The sequence below is a fragment of the Carlito syrichta genome, unplaced genomic scaffold (genome assembly GCF_000164805.1).
Source record: "Carlito syrichta isolate Samal-C Ts95f unplaced genomic scaffold, Tarsius_syrichta-2.0.1 Scaffold301971, whole genome shotgun sequence".
In the NCBI taxonomy this organism is placed as follows: domain Eukaryota; kingdom Metazoa; phylum Chordata; class Mammalia; order Primates; family Tarsiidae; genus Carlito; species Carlito syrichta.
The window spans coordinates 412,486-434,271 of record NW_007246067.1 but is presented as its reverse complement, the minus strand read 5'-3'; the positions used below and the strand labels follow the sequence as shown (position 1 = coordinate 434,271).

The 21,786-nt window shown below is 39.5% G+C and overlaps 1 protein-coding gene across 3 annotated transcripts; it reads right to left on the bottom strand.

Annotated features, from left to right (window-relative positions):
- Nucleotides 1–3,563: 3,563 nt before the first annotated feature.
- Nucleotides 3,564–21,543, bottom strand: GOLGA7 (golgin A7). Of its 3 annotated transcripts, none has more exons than XM_008055844.2 (6): nucleotides 21,410–21,543; nucleotides 21,063–21,195; nucleotides 15,701–15,853; nucleotides 9,132–9,233; nucleotides 8,035–8,097; nucleotides 3,564–4,951 (listed from the first exon to the last, which is right to left on the bottom strand). In XM_008055844.2, the coding sequence occupies exons 2-5, from the start codon at nucleotides 21,171–21,173 to the stop codon at nucleotides 8,050–8,052; spliced, it is 414 nt and encodes a 137-aa protein (XP_008054035.1). In that variant the 5' UTR covers nucleotides 21,174–21,195; nucleotides 21,410–21,543; the 3' UTR covers nucleotides 3,564–4,951; nucleotides 8,035–8,049. The 3 variants fall into 3 exon arrangements, with proteins under 3 accessions (XP_008054035.1, XP_008054036.1, XP_021566949.1); XM_008055845.1 differs by having other exon boundaries at nucleotides 21,379–21,453; XM_021711274.1 differs by lacking the exons at nucleotides 8,035–8,097; nucleotides 9,132–9,233 and having other exon boundaries at nucleotides 21,410–21,442.
- Between the last annotated feature and the right edge of the window lie 243 nt (nucleotides 21,544–21,786).

Below are 21,786 nucleotides of genomic sequence, written 5' to 3'. Positions count from 1 at the left end.
GGATAATTCAAGTGCAATACATTTATTGTGCATTTTATTTCTCTTATTATTACCCTGTAAATATATAATGAAATAATTATACAACTCATCATAAAAAAAGAGACACAGACAGGGACCTGCTTAAGTCACATTCATAGCTCTCGCTGGTAGGAGATAGTGGAGTTTCTATTATTCGTATGGCTGGACATGTGGACATGGGGTCTCTGTTTACTTAAAAGATTATTTTTTCCTATTAAGTAGCCCCTCTAAATCATTAAATATTTTTTTATTTGAGTTGGAGTCTCACTCTGTTGCCCAGATTGGAGTGCAGTGGCATGCTCCTGGCCACCACAGCCTCAACCTGCTGGGCTCCGGCAGTCCTTCCGCCTCAGCCTTCCAAGTAGCTGGAACTACAGGCATGCACTACCACACCCAGCTAATTTTTGATTTATTGTAGAGACGAGGTCTCGACAAGTTACCTGGGTGGGTCTTGAACCCACAGGCTCAGGCAATCCACTCATCTCAGCCTCCCAAAGTGCTGGGATTACAGGCTGAGCCACCGAGCCCAGCCCATTTGTACTTTTTATGAGATGTATGGAGATGTGCAAAAGTTGTGCACATGAATCCTTTAATTGGGAAGAAACGACCACATCACATCTGTTTCTTAGTCCTTGCATACTCTGAACTCTGAGCATCTATAGATATGTTGTTGGTATGTTGTTTGGAATTCGGTTGGTCCATGAAGAGTAACTGTCAAAACATTCTGAATACAAATTATTAAGTTCATTTCCAGGCAATAAATGGGTCTGTGAAAACATGAGGTGAGAGAATATGTGAACAGGAACAGAAAGATCAAGAACAACAGATCTGGCAGCAGATGGAGAGATTTTTAGGTCTCTCTTTCTCTGCCTTTCGGTTTTCTTTAAAAGAGAACTCTTTGTAAGTGAAACAAAGAATTTTTTCAAAGACAAAGTGATTTATGAAGCTGAAGATTAAAGATTTCACTACCAAGGTAAAAAGTGACAGCATAAAACCAAATAAGTTATTACTCAGTCAATAAATCCTTTTATTGCTCAGACAGGATTTTTTAAAAACTCAGAACATTCTGCTGGCATAAACTTCTTTTAACTCAACAATGACCTTTAACCAAAAATCTTTGGCAGTGATTGATATATAAAATTATTGATTTTTGCAAAATGGTTGCCTAAAAATGTAAAGAGAGAGCATTAAATTCCTATAGGGCTTCCAGGTCTTAGGCAGAATTTCACAGAACTTCCTATCTGTACCATTTGAGAGATGTCTATGGAAAGAATTTAGAATACAGTGCCAGAAGAGTTATGACCTTTTTTTTTTTTTTTTGAGTTGGGGGTCTCACTCTGTTGCCCAGGCTGGAGTGCAATGGCATGATCAAGGCTCACCACAGCCTTGACCTCCTGGGCTTACGCAATCCTTCCGCCTCAGCATTCTGAGTAACTGGGACTTATAGGCATTGCCACCACACACAGATAAGTCTTTGTAGAGATGAGGTCTTGCTATGTTTCGTAGCCTGGTCTTGAACTCCTAGGCTCAAGCAATCCTTCCTCTTTGGTCTCCCTAAATGCTGGGATTATAGGTGTGAGACACCACACCTGGCCCACAGCCTTTAATTTGATCACGTATTCTGTGTCTACTAATTTGAGAGCAAAATACATGTACTGCTGTATCCCTAGCCTATCCTACAACTTAGGTGGTCAGGAACCTCCATTTTAACACTCCCAACAATACACAGCAAACGAGATGTCAGCCTGATGCTTGCTATCCTCTTCATATTTCCCAGGGTTGAACAAGGAAGAGCTGTCATAAAATCATTTACTCCAGCTCTTTTCTGGGGTAATAAAATCCTTCACACCTATACATTTGCACATTACAGTTGGCTACTGTGCAATGATTATATTTACTGATGCTTATTCTCCTTCAACGAACCACAGATGAGAAGGATCCATTGCCCTATTTCAGTGGGGATTTGTACCAGTCTCTGATGATGCTAGATTTCAAGCCTGTTCAGTTCATTTTATCTGTTAATGAGTGACAAGCACAGTTTTCATATCATTCTTGTAACTTTGGCTTTGCATAGAGAAATTTAGCATCAAGGATTAAAATGAGTAAAAGGTATTGTGTTTTATTAGGTACTTAGAGATCTTTGAAAAGTGAAAATTGAGCCGGGCTCGGTGGCTCAGCCTGTAATCCCGCGCCTTTGGGAGGCTGAGGTGAGTGGATTGCCTGAGATCGCGGGTTCGAGAACTGCCTGGGCAACTTGGTGAGACCTCATCTCTACAATAAATAAAAAATTAGCCGTTCATGGTAGCGCATGCCTATAGTTCCAGCTACTTGGAAGGCTGAGGTGAAGGATTGCTGGAGCCCAGCAGGTTGAGGCTGCGGTGACCGGGAGCGGCCACTGCACTCCAGTCTGGGTGACAGAGTGAGACTCCAAAAAAAAAAAAAGAAAAGTGAAAATTATCCAAGTGAATTTAAAAGAACCAAGGAGAAATATACTTTAAAACGTTTTAATCATAGTTAGATTTGACATCACACTTCAGCAATGTCAACAATTTACAGAATAATGGACCAAGTATGAGTAGGAGGCTTATTTGTAATTTACATTAGCTTTCCACCTCAGAGGCTTTAATGCAACTCCTTTCTCCTTTCTCTGAGAATTCCCGATCGAGATGAGAAAGGTCGCTGGAATCCTCTAGTTGTCTCCAGGCAAAGTCCACTCTAATGGAGCATGAGCCACAGATACCGCCTTCCAGTTTTAGAAGACATTGCAGAGGGAGCCTAGAAATCACTGCCTATCAGAAGCCAAACGCCTTACTAGTCCAGGTGTAGCAAAGTAACTCTATTCTGATGTTAATGACCAAATGGTCAACTTATCTCATTCATGTATTCACTTTACAAATATTTGAGGGCTATGGATTTGCAGCACTGTCTGTGAGGATACTTGGAGTGTGGGGAAGATGCAAGGATAAAAAAATCATTTCTGCCCTCATGGCATCTGCCATCTCCTTTGCTGTGAGGAAGATCAGTGGAGGAGGGAGAAAAGCACCAATACTCTCATCTCTCTTATATGATACTAAAACAAACAAAAAAAAGCTTTTTGCTGTCATGAAACTATGACTTTAGCTTATGCTAGGAGCCAGGGCCTATGACCTCTTTTTTTGACTACTGGCTATATATGAATATTATTTACTATTAGTTTCATTGGATAGGAAAGACACTGAAAATTTTATATTGGAAAATATGCTCAAAAAGAAAAAACTGGAATATAGACTGTGTAAGTCGTTAATCTTTATAAATCGGTCTCATTTTAAAAAATGGAGTCAGCAGGTGATCTAAGATTATAACAATAACTGTGATACCTTTTTCCTAAAGAAACATTCCAATCTCATTATTTCTTTATATAGTTTTTTTTTCTATGCTTCCATATCTGCTCTTGTAAGATAAACTATGCTACACTACAATTCTAGTGGTATCGTATATCTGCCAAATTTAAGGCCATGCCATTTACTACTTTATCAAATCACACCAAATATGACACAGAGACAATATGATTAAGAAAAGTTTTACTAATGTGTTAATATTTCAGCAAAGTTATTGCAACGGGTTTAAAAGGCAGACAGAGACACTAGTACAGGCTGTAAAGTAACAAAAAAGTTTTACACAATTAAAATATTACATAGACCTACAGGATATATTGAATAACAGACCCATAAAGGAAATCAAATCTGAAAGATTAAGTCCAGTATTAGCACCTACAATGTCTCTGAGAGTAAAACTCTCACCCATTCACTCCCCTAGTGCACTTCTTGACTCTCTCCCCATACAGTGCTCACACTCAAAGATGAATGGGGGCAGAGGAAGCCCTGATGCTACAAACGCACTACCAAAAAAAGAGCTAGAATTACTGACCCAGACTAGAAAGTTTTACTTAGAAATAACTTACTGTACTTCAGCCAATCATAAGATTTCTGTGCAGTGAATACTGTATATTAGGAAATTCTATAAGTCATAGGTTTGCCGGTAGGATTAGTTAAAAATTAGCAATATACAGTATTATCCCTATCAAACTTTTTTCTCATAAGTTATATTTATAACAAACTATAATAAAATATTTATTACACTTGCATATTACACATTCAGGGACACAGCAGGGACATTATGTGTTTGATGGTTAGCATCCACTTTATTGTGCTTACTTATTTTGTAATGAACAAGCAACACATACCACATTTCCCCAACATTCAATGTAAAATAATAACAGAACTCTTCAAAGAAAACTGGAAATTGCACTAAATACTGCTTTAATTAGGAATAATTGTGATAATAAAACAAATAACATCTACATTATTTTTTCAATGACCTTCGGTTTGAGAAACTGAATAGCAGAAATAGATTTTTAAGATTTGGGTTATGGCAAAGCTGGGAGTTCTCTGAAATCTGGGAGATGCATTAGCAAATCCGCAGACACAGCCAACCCCCCACCAAAATCCTGGAGAAAGCATCTTATTAATTTGGGAGAATAAGACTGAACACTGGCCAAGATATGACTTGCTGAAGTCTGAAGTCACCTGAGAAAGCCACCCAGGAATAAGGAGAACCCATGGAATATATTGGTAGCAGGTAAGAAATAAACTTTGCACTGGGCTAACCAACTGCATATTTCATTAAACAGCTCTGAATAAAAAAGTGAAATGCTTCATTGTGTTTTCTCAGAAACTAATCAAAAGATTACAGAGTCCTACACAATTTGGAGACACAAAGTGGATGCTGAGCGACTTGAAGTCACTCCGGGTGTGGAATTTTAGAAAGTTAGTCCTTGGAGTAAATGGCACCGTGGCTCTGGCAGCAGATACAAAGGAATGATGCTCTGGAGAGGAGGTAGGGACACTCTGCGATCAGCCAGTGGATAGATGAGGGTCCCAGTTGGAGGTGGGATCTATAATTAGGGGAAAAAGTAAAGGTTTTAGAAAGAGATGCAATAAATAACTTCTAAGACCATCTCTCTTCCATCAACTGATGTAAGCTTATTAATATATGGGCTATGTTCAAGTGACCAGGATCTTATCTAATAAAATACACGGATCTGTATGATTTGTCTAAATGAGTACACAGCTCAAGAGTCTAGGAATCTAAGGCCTGTATATTCAGATCTCTGACCAACCACATCACAAGAGGTGGTATGGCACAGGGTCAGGTGCAGACCATGGAACCAGGCTGCCTCGATTGCTACCGAATAGTTGCTTAGCCTTGGACAAGTAAGTTCTCCGTGCCTCGGTTTCCTCATCTGAAAAACAGGGGTAACAAGTATTTACACTGTGGGTTGTTGTGATGATTAAAATCAAGCATTTAGAACAGTGCTGGCACATGTATGCCAACAGATGTCAGCTATTTTTATTATCACGCACTAATTTATTATGATAGAATAATCATTGTATTTCATTTTTTAAATAAGGATAACAATCTTAATCCAGAGAGAAAACATATCTAATACTAAAGATGTGACAGTAAAGATATATGCAAAGTATTTAAAAAGTTAAACTTAAAAACAGCAAAATATTTTTTGTTTAAAGTTCTTTTTTAAAATAAAGGCGATCCTCATTATTTGTATATTCTTTTGTTAAACTGCTAATTTAATTCCCAGGTATTGTTTCAACCTGCAGACACCTTCCAGACTTAAGAAAAATGGTAGAATTGAATACATTATGCTTAGAATTTTCCTCCTTCTCTAAGATCTCAGCCCACAGTGGGTCCTGGACGTAAGGAACACATAACTCTGAAAACTAAATTGTGTTCAACAAAAATATTTGCATTTGTGAAACTATCCAGAAGTTCTTAATGTAAATCCTTCCCATTTCAAAATTTCACAGTTGTTTGAATATTGATAGATGAGCCTCTGGTGTGCAATTACTCAAAATCCCATACCACCTCAGAAAAATACACTATTACACAGTAATAGCTACAAAATGAGTCATGACAAATGGGTTGTGCTAGGTCAACGCAGCTGCAACTGATAAAACAAACTCAATCCATAGCATGTAACAAAACCACACATAAGGTTCCTGGTTGCTTGTTTGAGAAATATCAGTTTGGAAATTACACATGAGAAACTGTATAGAAAAGAAACACTAAGTGTTCCAAAACAAAGCCTTTTTAAAGAAATAAAACATGTAACAGAAGATGTCATTATTTAGACCTCTGGTTTTCAGGAATTCAGGTGACACATTCACTAGTGCTAGAGAAAGCAGCCATGGAATGCTGGCTGGCTTGTAGGATTGAGTAAGTGGCACAGAAGCAGACAAAAATGTATTTTTTAAAAAGGGCTGGGTGCAGTGGCTCATGCCTATAATCTCAGCACTTCGTGAAGTCAAGGTGGGAGGACTGCTTCAGCCCAGGAGTTCAAGATCAGCCTGGGCAACATAGTAGAACCTCGTCTCTACAAAAAAAAAAAAAAAAAAATTAGCTGGGTGTGGTGGCACATGCCTGTAGTTCATGCTGAGGTGAAAAGATCACCTGAGCCCAGGAGGTCGAGGCTGCAGTGAGCCATGGTCATTGTGATCATGCCACTGTACTCGAGCCTGGGTGACAGTGAGACCCTAATGAAAACAAACAAACAAGTATTGAAGCCGGGCTCAGTGGCTCAGCCTGTAATCCCGCGCCTTTGGGAGGCTGAGGTGAGTGGATTGCCTGAGCCCGCGGGTTCAAGACCTGCCTGGGCAGGCGAGACCTCATCTCTACAATAAATCAAAAAATTAGCCGGATGTGGTAGCGCACGCCTGTAATTCCGGCTACTTGGAAGGCTGAGGTGGAAGGATCGCCGGAGCCCAGCAGGTCGAGGCTGCGGTGGCCGGGAGCGGCCACTGCACTCAAGTCTGGGCGACAGAGTGAGACTCCAACTCAAAAAAAAAAAAAGTATTGAAAAAGAAGGAAAGGGGATAAATATTTATTACTTTCTCTATGTTCCTGCTGCTGCAAGTATTCACAGGAAATATGGTGCCCAAGACATACACCATACTTTTTTAGTGATTTTTATGGTCAGTCAGACTTGGGGTCACATCCCAATGCTTATTAAATGTTATGACCTTAGGAACATCACTTGAACTCCTTGTAACTAGGTTTGCTCATCTGTAAAATGGAGAAAATACTTTGCTGGGTTCTTGTGGGATTCAGAAGTACCATCTGCATAATATCAGGCATATATATAGTAGGTGCTATGAAAACGGTAGCTATTATTATTAATGTTGCCCTAGGAAGGAATATGTCTGCTTTGGGACATTCTGTGTCTGTGCTGTCTTAATTAGTGACAGACACCTGCAAGCAGTCAGAATACTGCAGCAGCAGAACTATCTGTAGAAAGAGCATGTAAAGGAAACTGGCAGAAACAGCAAAGTGCCTACATTTTGTCACTTAGAAGGCTGCGCTAAGTACTTATGGCTTCAAATGGACTCTGCCTACAGATTCTTATTAGTATTAATGAGTTTCTTACTTAATAAAAGGCATTATCTGGATATCCAAGAACAGTAACATTTTAAACAAGTGGGCAAGGTTTATTCTACAGGGCTCTGAAGCCACTTAAATACAACAAATGAAATATTCAGAATCTCCCCACTCCCCTCTGAATTGTCCCTTTGCTTATTAAAGTCATTTGTTACATAGGTAAAGAAATCTCTGGACTGACTCTTAAATGCAAAACCTAACTATTTAAAGGTCTAAGATAGTTTTTAAATATTAAAACAAAACAAGCCAAATAACTGCTCCCCCAACCCTAAAGTAACAAGAAACCAGTCTGAAAACGATACAGGGGGAAACAACCAGAACTAAATTTTGTATCACCAGATAGAATCTGGGTTAAATATACATTTTAAATATCAAGTTAATACAGTAAATAGCTTCAGCTAATATAGCAAATATACCAGTATTTAACTGCATGAATCAATGACTTATTTATCATGCAGAGAAGAAAATTTATGCACCCTCCAAATTTGCAAAAACTGCAAATAAACCATATAATTTCATATTTACCTTTACCTTTATGGTTTATCTTCCACTGCTCATGCCTCTGTCTTCATAAATGGTAATTTCAATCTAAACAGCATGGCTGTTAAGAAAACACACTACAGGACACAACCCACAAAAGGAGACTTGGCAAGATGGCATGTATAACTGTACAGACTTTGCTTTCAATTTGCTTTGTTTTTGAATTATTAAAATATTTTCCTACTTAAATATGTTTTCTCCACTTAGCTGAAAATATCAAGAAACATAATCACTTAATTACACATATTTTCTTCCCAAACATTAATGATTTATTTTTTGGGAAAAAAAAATCTGAAAAGGATGTTTTATTTGTAGAACTAGGGGATTCTTAACTTAAAATCTATGGAGATAATGAATTCATTAAAAAATGTCCTGAGATTATATAAAAACTTTTTCTTGGGAGAGGGTTCATGACCTCTGAAAGTTTTAAGAACCACTTCCACAAAGTATAATAAAACTGCCGAAATTATTATCAGCTGGAAGGCCTGGGATTATGTGATCTAGGTTTTAAAAAAAATTTATTTACCCATTACTTCAGCTATCAAACTAAATTAGTTTTTGCAATTTTATTTACCAAATTCACTTAGTGATTTTCAAAGCTTACTGCCTCTAAAAATATGCACAGTATGTCAAAGGTAATGAAATTATACATCTGGCAGCTGTAACTGATTTCAACTAGTCAGATGAACCCATGAAACTGCAATTCATTTGGATGACAAGTCTCACCACACATTATGAGTTTATACATTTCAAAGGGGCTTTTGGTTCAGAGTTGCTGCAGCTGAAATGCATTACTCACACCACCCCCATTATTACTACAAGATGCCCTCAGAACCACCAAGAAAGATGGGAACCAGAATACTCAACAATCCAGAGACCTGAACAGTGCAAAGGGCAGAGAGACATGTTTGAAGAAAACATGTTGGAGACAGGAAGCTTATGGTAGGTATACAGTTCACACAGAAACTTCCTAAGGCAAACAAGAGATGGGAGTCAAATTTTCTCTAGTCAATGCCAAATAATATCAACATTTTCTTTTTTTGATAAACATTTAGAGTTTATGTTCTGAACTAAAAAGATACAACTCGAAGTCCTCTTTCAATGGGGTCTGTCAGGAGGAGGCCTTGGGGAGCATATATCTTCTCATTCTGCTCTTGAATGTATTTGGAGACTTTCTTCAGAACCTGACAGAAAGAAACACCACAGCTTTTTACAAATTTCATCAGATTTCCCTTTAAATGTCAGGTAGATCTCAAAATATTCAGGCAGTAGAATTAGTTTCAAGGCAAGTAATATGGATATTCATATCGTGGAATATGGGTGGTTCCCTGGCTCACGTCAGCTGCATCCGACACACAGCACAGTGTGATGGGCTCTTCAGGTCAAAAGCATCTTTGACACAGAGTAAGGGCAAATGAATACAAAAACACAATGAGAACCAATCCCCTTCCCTTCTTGCCTCCCAGTCAACTCAATCCGCATATAGAGAAATAACACAGATGACTATATACGCGATGGCTTGCCATGCTTCTTATTCTTTATTAATAAAGTGTTGCTAGTGTGACATCTAAAATCAAGGATAGTTCTTAACCTTCCTTTTCATAAAACTTAAAGAACTGCTTCTTCTTTTTTGTACATTTCCATCAGTTTTAAGTAATGATATAGGGTTGACCTATAACAAAAGGTAGCCCAATCATTTTAAAATGGAAAAGTTGATTTCCCTTGTGAGGCATGTGAGCGTTAGCTCCATGAGTTTCTGATGACTACAAGTGTCCTATATCATTTCCATGACCGTGAGGAGTGCTACTCTATAGTTTGCTTGTTTCCTAGACAGGAACCTCAATTTATAAGTTTAGTATTAAGCTTGTAAAAGTCAAAGCAAATGTAGACAAAAACCAGATAGCATACAAAGGAACTTCTGGAAACTGCCAAATCTCCAGCTTTAATAAGGGCAATTCTGAGACTGATAAGTTGGACAAAAATAAATCTTAATAGCTATATCCAAAATCAAAGAGTTACATGCTTTATTTCAGGTTCAGAGTCATCATAACCCTTTTCTGGCTCTAATGTTCAAAGAGGCTTTGATCCAGTTCTTTAAATTATTATATATTTCCTCAAATTAACACTATTAGTAAATGATAAAGTCACAAATGTGATAACACAAAAGGAAAAAAGAAATATGAAAATAAAGTTGCAAATTAAGCAATGATTAAGTGTGGGCATATAACGTACCAAGCCAAAATAACAAATTAGGATGTCATAATTTAGATTCTTTGTTATAAAATGATTTAGGATTTAAAACTCTATATGGTTTGTGTGCATACTTTTCTTATTGAAGGAAAGTAATTTAAACAGTTTGTTCAAGTATTCTTTGGGGATAAAAAAAATCTTATGTTTTATGCTTTCTTAAAAGAGCATGAACTTATTGAAAGGGCAATCTGCATGTTTCTTTATGTAATAAATTAAGAATGAATCTAAATATTCGTTTCTTCATCTAATTACGTGAAGCAATGCATATATCACTCTCCTATTTTCAGCACTCAAAGAATTTGAGCTGTGCTTGGCCTTTGTAAGCAAAAAAACCTTTAGCCACTATCTTTATATCTGAGTTTGTCAATCATCCTAAAATAATGAATAGCAGGAAGCAGCCCATAAAGGTGCCCAACTCAGGACTCTCAATCTTCTCTCCAATTTCCTTCTCAGCTCACCTGCCAGAACTGGAAACTGGAGACTCACTCTCCCTTCATCCCAGCCCATTAATACTGGGGAGACACACAGAAAAATGCCTGCATGGCTGGTTTCAAAGAAAGAATTCCTTCAGAACAGCTTTCCTCCTTCTTTTCTTGGTTACAGGTTACTAGCAAAGAAACAGTGTTCCTTTATTTGGTTCAAGCATAACTTTGTTATGCAAGGTTTTTATAAACTTTAGTAACATTGATGTGCATTTGGGTATCAGTTCCGAAAGAGAACAATTTGCTTTCTTTGTGTATAGGCTCCAAATCCTCTTATACTATTTTGCTAAAGGCAGTCCTGTCCTCAACAAAGTGCTTTTAAATTCTTAGTTTCGTCAGTAACAGAAAATCATTAGCCTGCAATGCCAGACAGGACAAAGCACAATTCTCATCCCAAGAAACCTTATGTTAACATTTTATTCTCATTTCATTATTTTTGGTAAATCAATGTCAAAACAAACCATAATATTTAATGAAATTATCTGTTATTCTTAAACTCTCAAAAAAACCCTCAATTTATATAATATTTACAAAGTGAAACACAATCAAACCTTAGGAAAAACTACAGTACTCTCAGAATATTACACTGGAGAAAGTCTACTAGGCATTCAAGAAAAGAAGACTAATTGAGGTGAGAGCAGCAGGATCTCAGGGTTTTCAGAACAAATCCAAGTTCTCTCCTGTGTTCATTTCAGAGATTATAACACATAGGCAGAAGGAATGTTTTCTAGTTGATGAACAAGGCAGAGAGCAACTGAGAGAACCTTCTACAAGCCCATTTGTTTTCTAATTATAATGGGTAGCAACAATAGAGAAATAACACTGAAGTCTTTATCTTCATTTCCAATCAATAAATAGCACATTATAGGGAAAAAATGCATGATTGTTTTGGTGAGTTTTAAAAGGCCTATTTACAATTTCAAAAAATTAGACACACATGACAAAGTATAAGCACTATTATATTTGGCCTACTGTTTGTAGACTGGAATTCTGGTGCTTAAGACAATAGAGACTAAATGCCTCAACCCTGTCCCTTCATAAGTAGAAAATAACAGCACATAATTCCTAATGGAAAAACTACAGAAGGGAGAGGGTAGTTGTTCTTATAGTTTTATCATTTCATCAAAAATACAAATATACATTTTTAAAAGTTTCCTTTTAAAAGTGTAAGTTCATTGTATTGGAATTATGACCATTCTAGTTATTAATTTTGCATGATCTAGTTATCTACGTGAGTTTCTAAAAAAAAAAAATCACCTATTTTTAAAAAAAATGTGGCCATGCCTTAAGTCTTGGTTTCTTAATTAATTTTATGTGGTCTTTACTTGCTTATAGTATTTGCTCTATCAAAAGAAAGGGACTTTAATTAGACCTACAAAGTAGTACTTTATACATTGCCTGTTAAACCCAAGTTAAAACATGTATTGGGATCAACCAATTTCCATTGTATTTTTAATATCAAGGACCATCTTCCAAGATTAATAATTGAAAGGATTTTAATTGAGAACTGCTAAGTGTTTTTAGCATCCAACGAAACTAGCAGCTGGCTAAAAAAAGATTACTTATACGTGGAAAAAAAATCACAGGTGATTCACAAGCATTCAATTAAAACTTATATAGACAACTTCATTTAAATCTATCTCAAGAAAATGCTGTTTATTAAACATTTATCATATGTGAGGCAATTTATTAATTCTAAGATCCATTTTACAGTTGAGAGAACTCAGTGAGATTTGTCCAAGATCTTATAATTAGCATATAACTGGGTCGGCATCCAATTACCAAGGTAATGTCTTTTTACAACTGATGTGAGTAGTTGCATCTACTTCAGTAAATATACATGGACAAATAGAAGTAGTTGCATCTACTTCAGTAAATATACACGGACAAATAGAAGTTAATTAAAATTTTATCAACAAACTTAAAAGGTATAGTGAAATGATACCTCAAGCCTTTAATACTACACTAAGCATGAATACAGTACTCTAGAGGATGTCTTTCTACCTCAAATTGGCACTATTACATGCTTCTTTAAATGAGCATCAAGGATGACCAAGATTCCACCAGTACGAATTCAGCCTCCCCTCCTTCCCACATGCCGCTCCCATCAACAACATACCGCTTGGAGCTGGCCACTCCTTCCGGCTCCACTTCTCTGCGCCTGCTCCAAGCTACATCATCTCTTGCCTGGACGCTGTGGAGCTTCCAAATTTGTTTCCCTGCTTCTACTCTTAGGCCTTTCCCCCACAGATTAGATATTCTCTTTAAAATGAATATCTAATCAGATCACTCATCTGCTTAAAACAGAGCTGAGTAGCTTCCCACTTCACTAGAAATAAAATCTAAACCTTTTTCCATAGACTAGGCAATTTGGTATGATACAGCTTCTACTCCTCCCCAAATCCATTTTGGGCCATTTTCTGCCCTCCTTTCCTACGGAACTGCCTTCTCAGTTCCCAGGACCACCAAGCTCCCTGGGCATTTGCATGTGTTCATCTCTCTGCCTCAGTGCTCTGGGCTTTTCATCCTTCAGGCAACAGCTTCAATGTCACCACCTCAGAGGCCTCTTCTGATCAAGAACTCTAAATTGGGTCCTACCTATTATTTTCTATCATACACCAGTTTTGTCTCCTTCAAGGCACTTATGATAGTGTATAATCTTGTTGGTTTTGTTTCCTTATTATTGTCACCACTAAATGATCAACTCCACGCACCAGGTCAGCAACTGTTTGCCTGTCCAGCTATATCCTGGCACATTGCTCGGCACATAGTAGGCTTTCAACAAATATTTATCAAATGAATGAATCCTCTGACCCTTTACTCACCCAATTTATTATTAGAGAGGAGATGCTAAGACTAAACAGACTGAAAGCTAACACTGATCCTCGATAACTTCTGATTGTGAAAGTTAAATGGGAATGAAAGTTGCATCTCTATGTGTGACAAGGAAAAGGGCATAAATGACTATTTAAATATATTTATTTACATGACACAAAATTATGGTAACACCAAGAAAATACATGTTAGGATGCTAATAAAGAATATTGCAGTGGCTGGGCATGGTGGCTCAGTCTGCAATCTGAGCACTTTGGGAGGCCAAGGTAGGAGGATTTCCTGAGCCCACAGGTTCCAGACCAGCTTGGGCAACTTGGTGAGATCTCGTCTCTACAGTAAATTTAAAAATGAGCCGGGCGTGGTGGCATGTGCCTCTAATTCCAGCTACTTGGAAGGCTGAGGCAGAAGGATCACCTAAGTCCAGCAGGTGGAGGCTGTGGTGGCCGTGGATCTAGAACTCATAAGAGCTGTCCTCACCGTTGGAGGAGGGGGATTCGAGATCAGCCTGGGCAACGTAGGGAGACCTCGTCTCTACAATAAATTAAAAAATGAGCCAGGCGTGGTGACATGTGCTTCTAATTCCAGCTACTTGGAAGGCTGAGGTGAAAGGATCACCTAAGTCCAGTAGGTGGAGGCTGTGGTGGCCGTGAGCATGCTGCTGCACTCTAGCCTGGGCGACAAGAATGAGACTCCAACTCAAAAAAAAAAAAAAAGAATACAGCAGCATTTTCAGCTCCAAATATTTTAGCTGCAGCTATATCCACCCTCCACGATATGGAGTGCAAACAGTTCTATCAGGTGGGGTACAATATATCCTCATAGCATTTCATTTTCTAAACATTGTCAGAACTTGGTGATGTATTATGGGTTTACTATGATTAACCTAAAGTCATTCACTTGACACACATTCATCGAATGCCAAGGCATGGGGTTAGGCATGAAGAGGGATACAAAAATGGGTAAGGCAATGTCCTCAGGAAAAATGCATGCTGGAAGGGCAACTAAGACAAGAGTATAAAGTGCTACATTCCAACATAGAAAGTGAATAGATACAAATAAAATACCGGAAAAATAGATGCAAATAAAATGTTGTATGGACACTAAGAAGAGAAATAACTCTAACCAGAAGAGTAAGAAAAAGTTAGACAGAAGCTGGACATAAGGGACTGGTGGGATTTGAACATGGGAAGATGGCAATCTAGGTGGAGAAGAACTACAGAGGGTACGCTTGGTGACCAGTGAGGGATCAAGTTTGGTTGAAGGAGAAAGTAAAGGAAGGGATGGGAGACAGAGCTGGAAAGGTAAACTGAGGTCAGCTTGAGCAGGGCTTGAAGTTTACTCAGTGGCAAAAACTGGGAAGCCAGGAAAGGTCTCTGACTTACAGGAGTGGTGGGGAAGTAAGGCTTTATGAAGACAGCAGGAGATAGCTTGGAAAAGCAAGAGGAGGGAAGAAATGAGGCTAGTTAAGACTATTCAACAGTCTAGAGGAAAGATGATAAGGGCACAACCTAAGACACTGGCAGAGGAAATCACAAAAAAAATTACTGAATGGGAAAACAAAGACATTTATTTCAGTCTTTGACAACTGATTTTTTCCTCTTTTTCACTCCCCACACCTAAAGATGGCACTGAAAAGACAGGGTGCTATCAAACAAGTGGGGAGGTGGGAGGCTTGAATTCTGGACATCCTAAGCTGAGAAGCCAGCAACTCTGGATCTAGCTGGTAGCTTGAAGACACGAATCAGGTAGGAGGAGAACTGAAGACAGAAATTTGGGGAAATAAAGGAAGAAGATTCTCAAAAGGCTGGGAAGAATAAGAACACATAGATTTTCTACATTCTTCTTAAGTATAGGCCAATCTGAACACTGACATGTCAACACCAAGTGGACGCAACGGATCTGACCTGTTTCTGAAAGACTCAGGTTTCCTGCCTAGTGCTCTAGACATGGGAGCAACAATATTTGAATTATTACAAATGCCCCTAAAAATGTTACAGAAATTGTTACCATGTAAGCATCAATGTGTAATAAAATCATATTGTTTATAATTTTAAGAGATTCTGTGAAAACAAACATAGCCTTACCTTCTCATAGTGAGTTTCCATGCATAAGAAGATGGTATATGCCGTTAAACAAGCCAGACAGCCTTCGAGATATGATTGGCCCCCAAGTTTCTCTGCTTCTGCATAAAGGTTGTTTAGAGTTCGCACTGTCTCTTCAAACTGCTGTCTATCAATCTGTAGGGAAAAAGAATTTAAAAATAAGTTTTGGAAAAAAAGATCAACTTATTAATGCTTGCTATTAATAATTTATCTTGTCAACATTCTTATCTAATATTAAGCCGACAATTTTTTTAGCTAACTGAATCTGGACCCAAGTTACCAAAACTGTTTAGGGTTTAATTTTTTTTTTTAGTTGGGGTCTCACTCTGTCACCTGGGCTGGAGTGCAGTGGCACCAGCACAGCTCACTGCAGCCTTGACCTCCTGGGTTCAGGCCATTCTTCCACCTTAGCCTCCTGAATAGCTGGGACCACAGGTGCTTGCCACGCCTGGCTAACTTTTTGACTTTTTTGTTGAGCTGAGGTCTCACTTTGTTGCCTAGGCTGGTCTCAAACTCTTGGGTTCAAGCAATTCTCCTGCCTCAGCCTCCCAAAGTGCTGCAATTCAGGTGTGAGTCGCTGTGCCCAGCCTGGGTTTGTTTAATCTTATCTCCCTCATGGATATTGGATAACTTCAAGGCTCAATATGGTACTTCTTTATTCTTTCTTATGAATTTCAAGTAACTTAATTATAGACCAATTCCTCTTTCCATTCATTTATATCCACATTTACTGAGCACCTACTATCAGATACTATGACAAGCCTTAGAGAAAGATGAGTAAGGCACTGTAACAAGCCTCAAGAGCTCGTTTATGCAAGCAGAACACATATGTAATAACAAAAATGCAGTAAGTGAACAGGGTACTGTAATCACAGTGGGCTGCAGAGAAAAGGGAATGTTCATACACTGTTGGTGAGAATATAAGTTCATTCAACCCCTGTGGAAAGCAGGTTGGAAATTTCTCAAATAAATAAAAATATGATCACCCTTAAGCTACAAACATCCCTGGGATTAGGATTTGTAATTGTTGTTTTGCTATTTGTGTGGAAATCTGTAAGCCCTCAATGAGATAGTGCCATGAAAAAGGTTAACGTAATCATTTTATTTATTTATTTATATTGTAAAGAGATGGGGTACAATTCAGGGTTAGGTGCATAAGTGGTCATTGTACAGGTGAAGTTTGGGCCTTCCTCCCATTGGTCCTCACTTTGCCTGGTTTGGGATCAGGTATCCTTACTAATGCTATGTGTCCCCCCTCAACCCCTGGCAGTGATCCACTACTGCCAATCTCTTTCATGTAGTATTATGATAAATGTTCAGGGTCTACTTATGAGTAAGAACATGTGGTACTCAGTTCTTTGTTTCTGTGACAGATCAGTATGACAGACTGTAAATACATGCAAGTTGCTGCGAAGTACATAATTTTGTCCTTTATGGCTGTGTAATACTCCATTAATCCAGTACACTTTCGATGGGCAGCATGGTTCGTTCCATGTTTTTGCTATTGTGAATAGTGCTGCAATAAACATGTGTGCACAAGTATGGTGGCTCTGTTTTTCAAAAAGAGCTACTTTAAATATCCCAGAATGAGAGTTTCAGACAAGGGCTAGTTGGTGAGGGCAGTGATAAGAGCAGAAGCAGTGTTCCTTTCAGGACCTCTCATTTGAAGATGTGGTGTCAAGGCTCATTATCTGGGAACCTAAGTCAGAGTTGTCATTCCCAGAACTAGACTTAAGAGCTCAGGAAACAGATGTTAATGTTAAATTGTTGTGTTGACCTAATTATGCCAATGTTAATGCCTTCAGTTTGACCATCAATAAATCTACAAAAGTCTAAATAATTCCAATTACATTTGATTTGCCTATAATGTTATCATCTGATAAGTCCTTACATTTCTTTAAAAACAATATGATTCGAAACCATGGGAACCAACCCAGAAACATTTATTTCATGTTAGAATTATTGTCAGTATCAGAAATATTTCTTTAAGAGACAGGGTCTCGCTATGTTGCCTAGCCTGGTCTTGAACTCCTGGCCTCAATCAATCCTCCCATCTCAGCTTCCCAAATGGGATTACAGGTGTGAGCCACTGTGTCCAGCCAAAACCACGAATTTTTAAAGAGTTATTTAAATATTACAATGCCTTACAGAATGAAGGCAAATCATAAATGTTAAAATATAAAAATAAGAAAAGTTTGAGGGTTTTGTTTTAAGGGTTAATAAAAAAATAAATAAAAGGTTACAAAAAGAGTAAATGTTAAGAAGTTTCTGAAAGGTTATTAAACAAGAAAAATAAAAGGTAAAAAGCACAGAAGGCAGCAGTAAAGGCAAATAATAAACCACACACAAGAGCTCAAGAGGACAAATGTTGACTTTTAAAAAAAAACGCTTTATTTTATTATTGAAACACGGGGTACAAGTTAGTATTAGGTACATAAGCAATTTATGTGCAGGTGAAGTTTGGGTCTCCAACTATATTATGGTATTTTTAATCTCACTACCTTTAGGCTCTATGAAAAACAGCTGCCAGTGTTCTCCTTGGGCACCTGAACATTCACACACAGGAGCTCTCTAAAAATTTACAGATATGTGAAGTTGGAGTCAATTATAAATTTGGACCCACAAACATTAAAAGTAAGAATGGAAGGAGAAATCAAGATCATTTTCCCAGAATTTTTGTTTCGCTAAACAACAAAGCAGAAAACACAGTGCTGAGGCTCAAAGTGATCACAAGTCAAAGGTAATCTACTGACCAGATGGGAAGACATAATTTTAAAAGTAAATAGGGGAACAAATGCCTCAATTATAGTTCACTCATTTTTCTTCTACCCAGACCAAAGGTGATTAAGATATATGTATTTTAGCTAAAATAAGAATAAAAGTTCCTTTAAAGAATTACTCTGGCAACAAAGCACTTAAGCATCAAAGCATTACATGCTGACAGGCAGTGGGGAAAATAAACTTGTAAAGAGACAAAACTGTCCTCACTCTCAAATTAAAGGGCACAATGTGTATTTTAAAAAATGCTTTAAAGTAATACAAAACACTTGCATTTTAGTTTCTTCCTCTATTAAGTTGCCAAGTGTGAGGTTCTCACAAAAGGAAAATTAGCCCCAGTGGCACAGCAATCAGTAGAATTTCTAGGGTAAGTAGTACAGAAACCTTTCAATTTCCCACCAAACAAAGCAAGGAAAATTTAAACCTGTAATTTAAATTTAATCTCAACACAGGAAAAAAAAAATCAAAGCTTTCCCAAGTGGTTTAAAGTATAAACTAGTGTTTTAACCCAAACATTTAAAGAGAAAAAAAAAAATTCAAAGGCACAACTAAATAGCACCATGTAACATTCCATATAGTACTCAGTACCACAGGCGTTTTGGGCCATACGAAGTTGAAGAAGTAAAAGGACTCCAGAATTTAGAAACATCAATTTCCTGGAAGAATCAGTGGAGTACTGAGACTACATCGTGCTTTTGTTATTCAGACGATAAAGGCTCTACCACACACAGAATGGAAGGCTAACGTCTGATTTTGCACACACATATTTAGTTCAAATATATGAGGTGAAGATTGGATTTAAAATCTGTAAACAAAGGAATCTTGGTAACAGCCAAATATGTGTGCTGAAAAAGAATAGTTTACTTTCTGATTTTTAAAGTACATAAATTGTGTAAACCATAGCTTCCATAATAGGATTAAAAATAAAACATTTGATAGATTTTATGTAAGTCTTAACAAGTAAAACATGTTAACTGTGATGTTAAACTATTTTAAAAACAACATACAGTAGCTTTAACCAGTTAGCAACTTGTTCAATTTCTATCTCTTCAAGCCGTGGACAGTAAATGTCCACCTACTGTCATGCTTTGTTAACTCATAACATCGTTGACAACACACTGAAGCATTTAAATGGCATTTGAAAAAAGCTCATCTTTTAAAGGTATATTTGATCTTCATTTGCAGTTAAAAAAGATATTTGGCCACTGTTATTTTCTAACCTTGGCAATCAGGTAGAGTAACCCACCTTGCTTACAAACTGACCTTAACCAACTGCTACACATTTCTCTAGTACAGAGTCATCAACACCCACTTCATAACCAGCATTTTTTAACCCCACACCCATGGAATGCCTAATCATCTCTCAGGTCCTCACCCTCCCTGTCACACACAAAAAAACCACACACAAACACACACACAAAATCTGCTCCCAGCTAATCAAAAATTGACCTCTGAATAGGAAATAGAATCTAAGAAACATGACTCAAGACTAAAAGAATCTCTTTAGTTGGGTGTACACATGTGGGCAAACAAAAACACACACTCCATTATGCTTTTTTTTTTTTAGTCAAGAGTCTCACTCTGTCGCCCAGGCTGGAGTGCAGTGGCACACTCATGGCCATCCCAGCGTCGACCTTCTGGGCTCAGGCAATCCTTCTGCCTCAGCCTTCCAAGTAGCCGGAACTACAGGCTCACGCCACCAAGCCTGGCTAATTTTTTGATATATTGTAGCCCTGGCTGGTCTGGAACCCCTGGGCTCAGGCAATCCTCTCGCCTCGGCCTTAAAGTGTTGGGATTACAGGCTTGAGCCAACGCGCCCGGCCCATTATATCTTTAAAATAAGGCACAAGGGTGTTTTTTTGGCTAAGTCTGAAGAAAGGGGAAACGAATCCTATTCTTCCATTTCTGCATGCAAGGTTGCCCAAACGACCTATATCCAGATGACATTTTTGATATGCAAAACAAACAGGTGGCTCCTGGTGGGAGTGACGAGTTTAGTGGCTTGTTCTGAGATATTTTCCTGTCCAGGCCTATCTAATGTTCCAGGTGATTTAGGTTCCAAGTTCTGTCTGCACTGCCTGGCACAGCACTTAACCCTTTCAGCAGAGCAGTGTGACTAGCACAGTGGCCACAAAAGTCAGTCACGAGAACGATGATCGGAGTGGAGAATGTAGCTTACAACCTGCTGAGAAGGCCTGACCCTCAGAAATGAGCTGTTTATCACTGCTGTCAGTAAACCAGAGTGGTAGTGGTGAAGGGGCGGGGGGACAGCAGGGGAAGGAGGCTGCTGGGCCCAGATTCCCGGCACCCGGTAGCATCAATTTCTATAGCCATCGCCCACGGGCAAGGCCTTATTCTTCCTGCTCAAAAGGTCTCGCCTAGTGCCCTTCTTCCTGCGCCTCTGGCCCAGGCCCCTCTGTGCCCGGCTCTCCCCCAAACCACAGGGCACTAGGCGGGCCGGGCGTCGGCCTTCCCCTTCTCGTCCCTGGTGTCCCTGCTTTCCCGGTGGGGCCCCTCCAGCCCCTAGAATCTCCCTCCCCACCCGACAGGTGGGGCAGGCGCGTACCCGGTTCTCCAGCTCCGCGGGGAACTTGGTCTGGAACTGGCAGCGCGTGCCACTGCTGTAGTCTCTCTGAATGAACACCTTCCCGGACACCGGCGCCTGTTGCGGCCGCATGGCGAGCACTAGACTGGCCGCGCTGCAGGTTCGGGGACATCAAGCGCGATTCAGATCCCGGCCTGGGCCCGGGACTCCGGCCGCCAGCCTCTCGGGCCCACCCGCTGCTCACGGCAGCCCCGGGCAGCTCCCACCCCGCTTCCCCCGACCCATGCCGTCACAGCTCCCGCCCCTCCTGGGCCCGCGCCCCACGCCCCGCGCCCACCGCAACCGGGTTCGGTCCGGGAACCACGAACCCGCCTCTTCTCCCCTCCAGCTGCTGTCGCACCGCCTTCACCGTCACTTACGTCCTGCCGCAAAAAGCCTCCTTCCCCTGCCCCTCCCACCTCAGGTCTAGGCCGCTACTCCCCCAGCCGTAAAGCGAGGCTGCGCGCTGCGGGGCGGGGTCGCGTGCGTGGGCGGGGCTCAGGTCCGCCCCTCCCGCCCGATCGGGTGAGTTTCCGGAAGTACAGGCGGGTGCAGGCGAGGCTCTGTGCAGACCGGTCACCCCTCGGTGGGTGGGGGGAGCTCGAGGCTCGGAGTTTCCCTGTTATGTCATTTCCCTACTGATTGCAGCGAGGTGGTTTCTGGTCACTGCCTGTAAGGAGTTATTTTCGTTCCTGATTGGACGTCT

What these genes read in the sequence shown, in the direction of transcription:
- GOLGA7 (XM_008055844.2), bottom strand. Translation starts at nt 21,173, where the DNA reads ATGCGGCCGCAACAGGCGCCGGTGTCCGGGAAGGTGTTCATTCAGAGA. An exon ending in TGGAAACTCACTATGAGAAG is followed by an intron (nt 9,234 to 15,700) that starts GTAAGGCTATGT and finishes TCTTTCTGTCAG; the next exon opens with GTTCTGAAGAAAGTCTCCAA. An exon ending in TTGAAAGAGGACTTCGAGTT is followed by an intron (nt 8,098 to 9,131) that starts GTATCTTTTTAG and finishes CATGCTGTTTAG; the next exon opens with ATTGAAATTACCATTTATGA.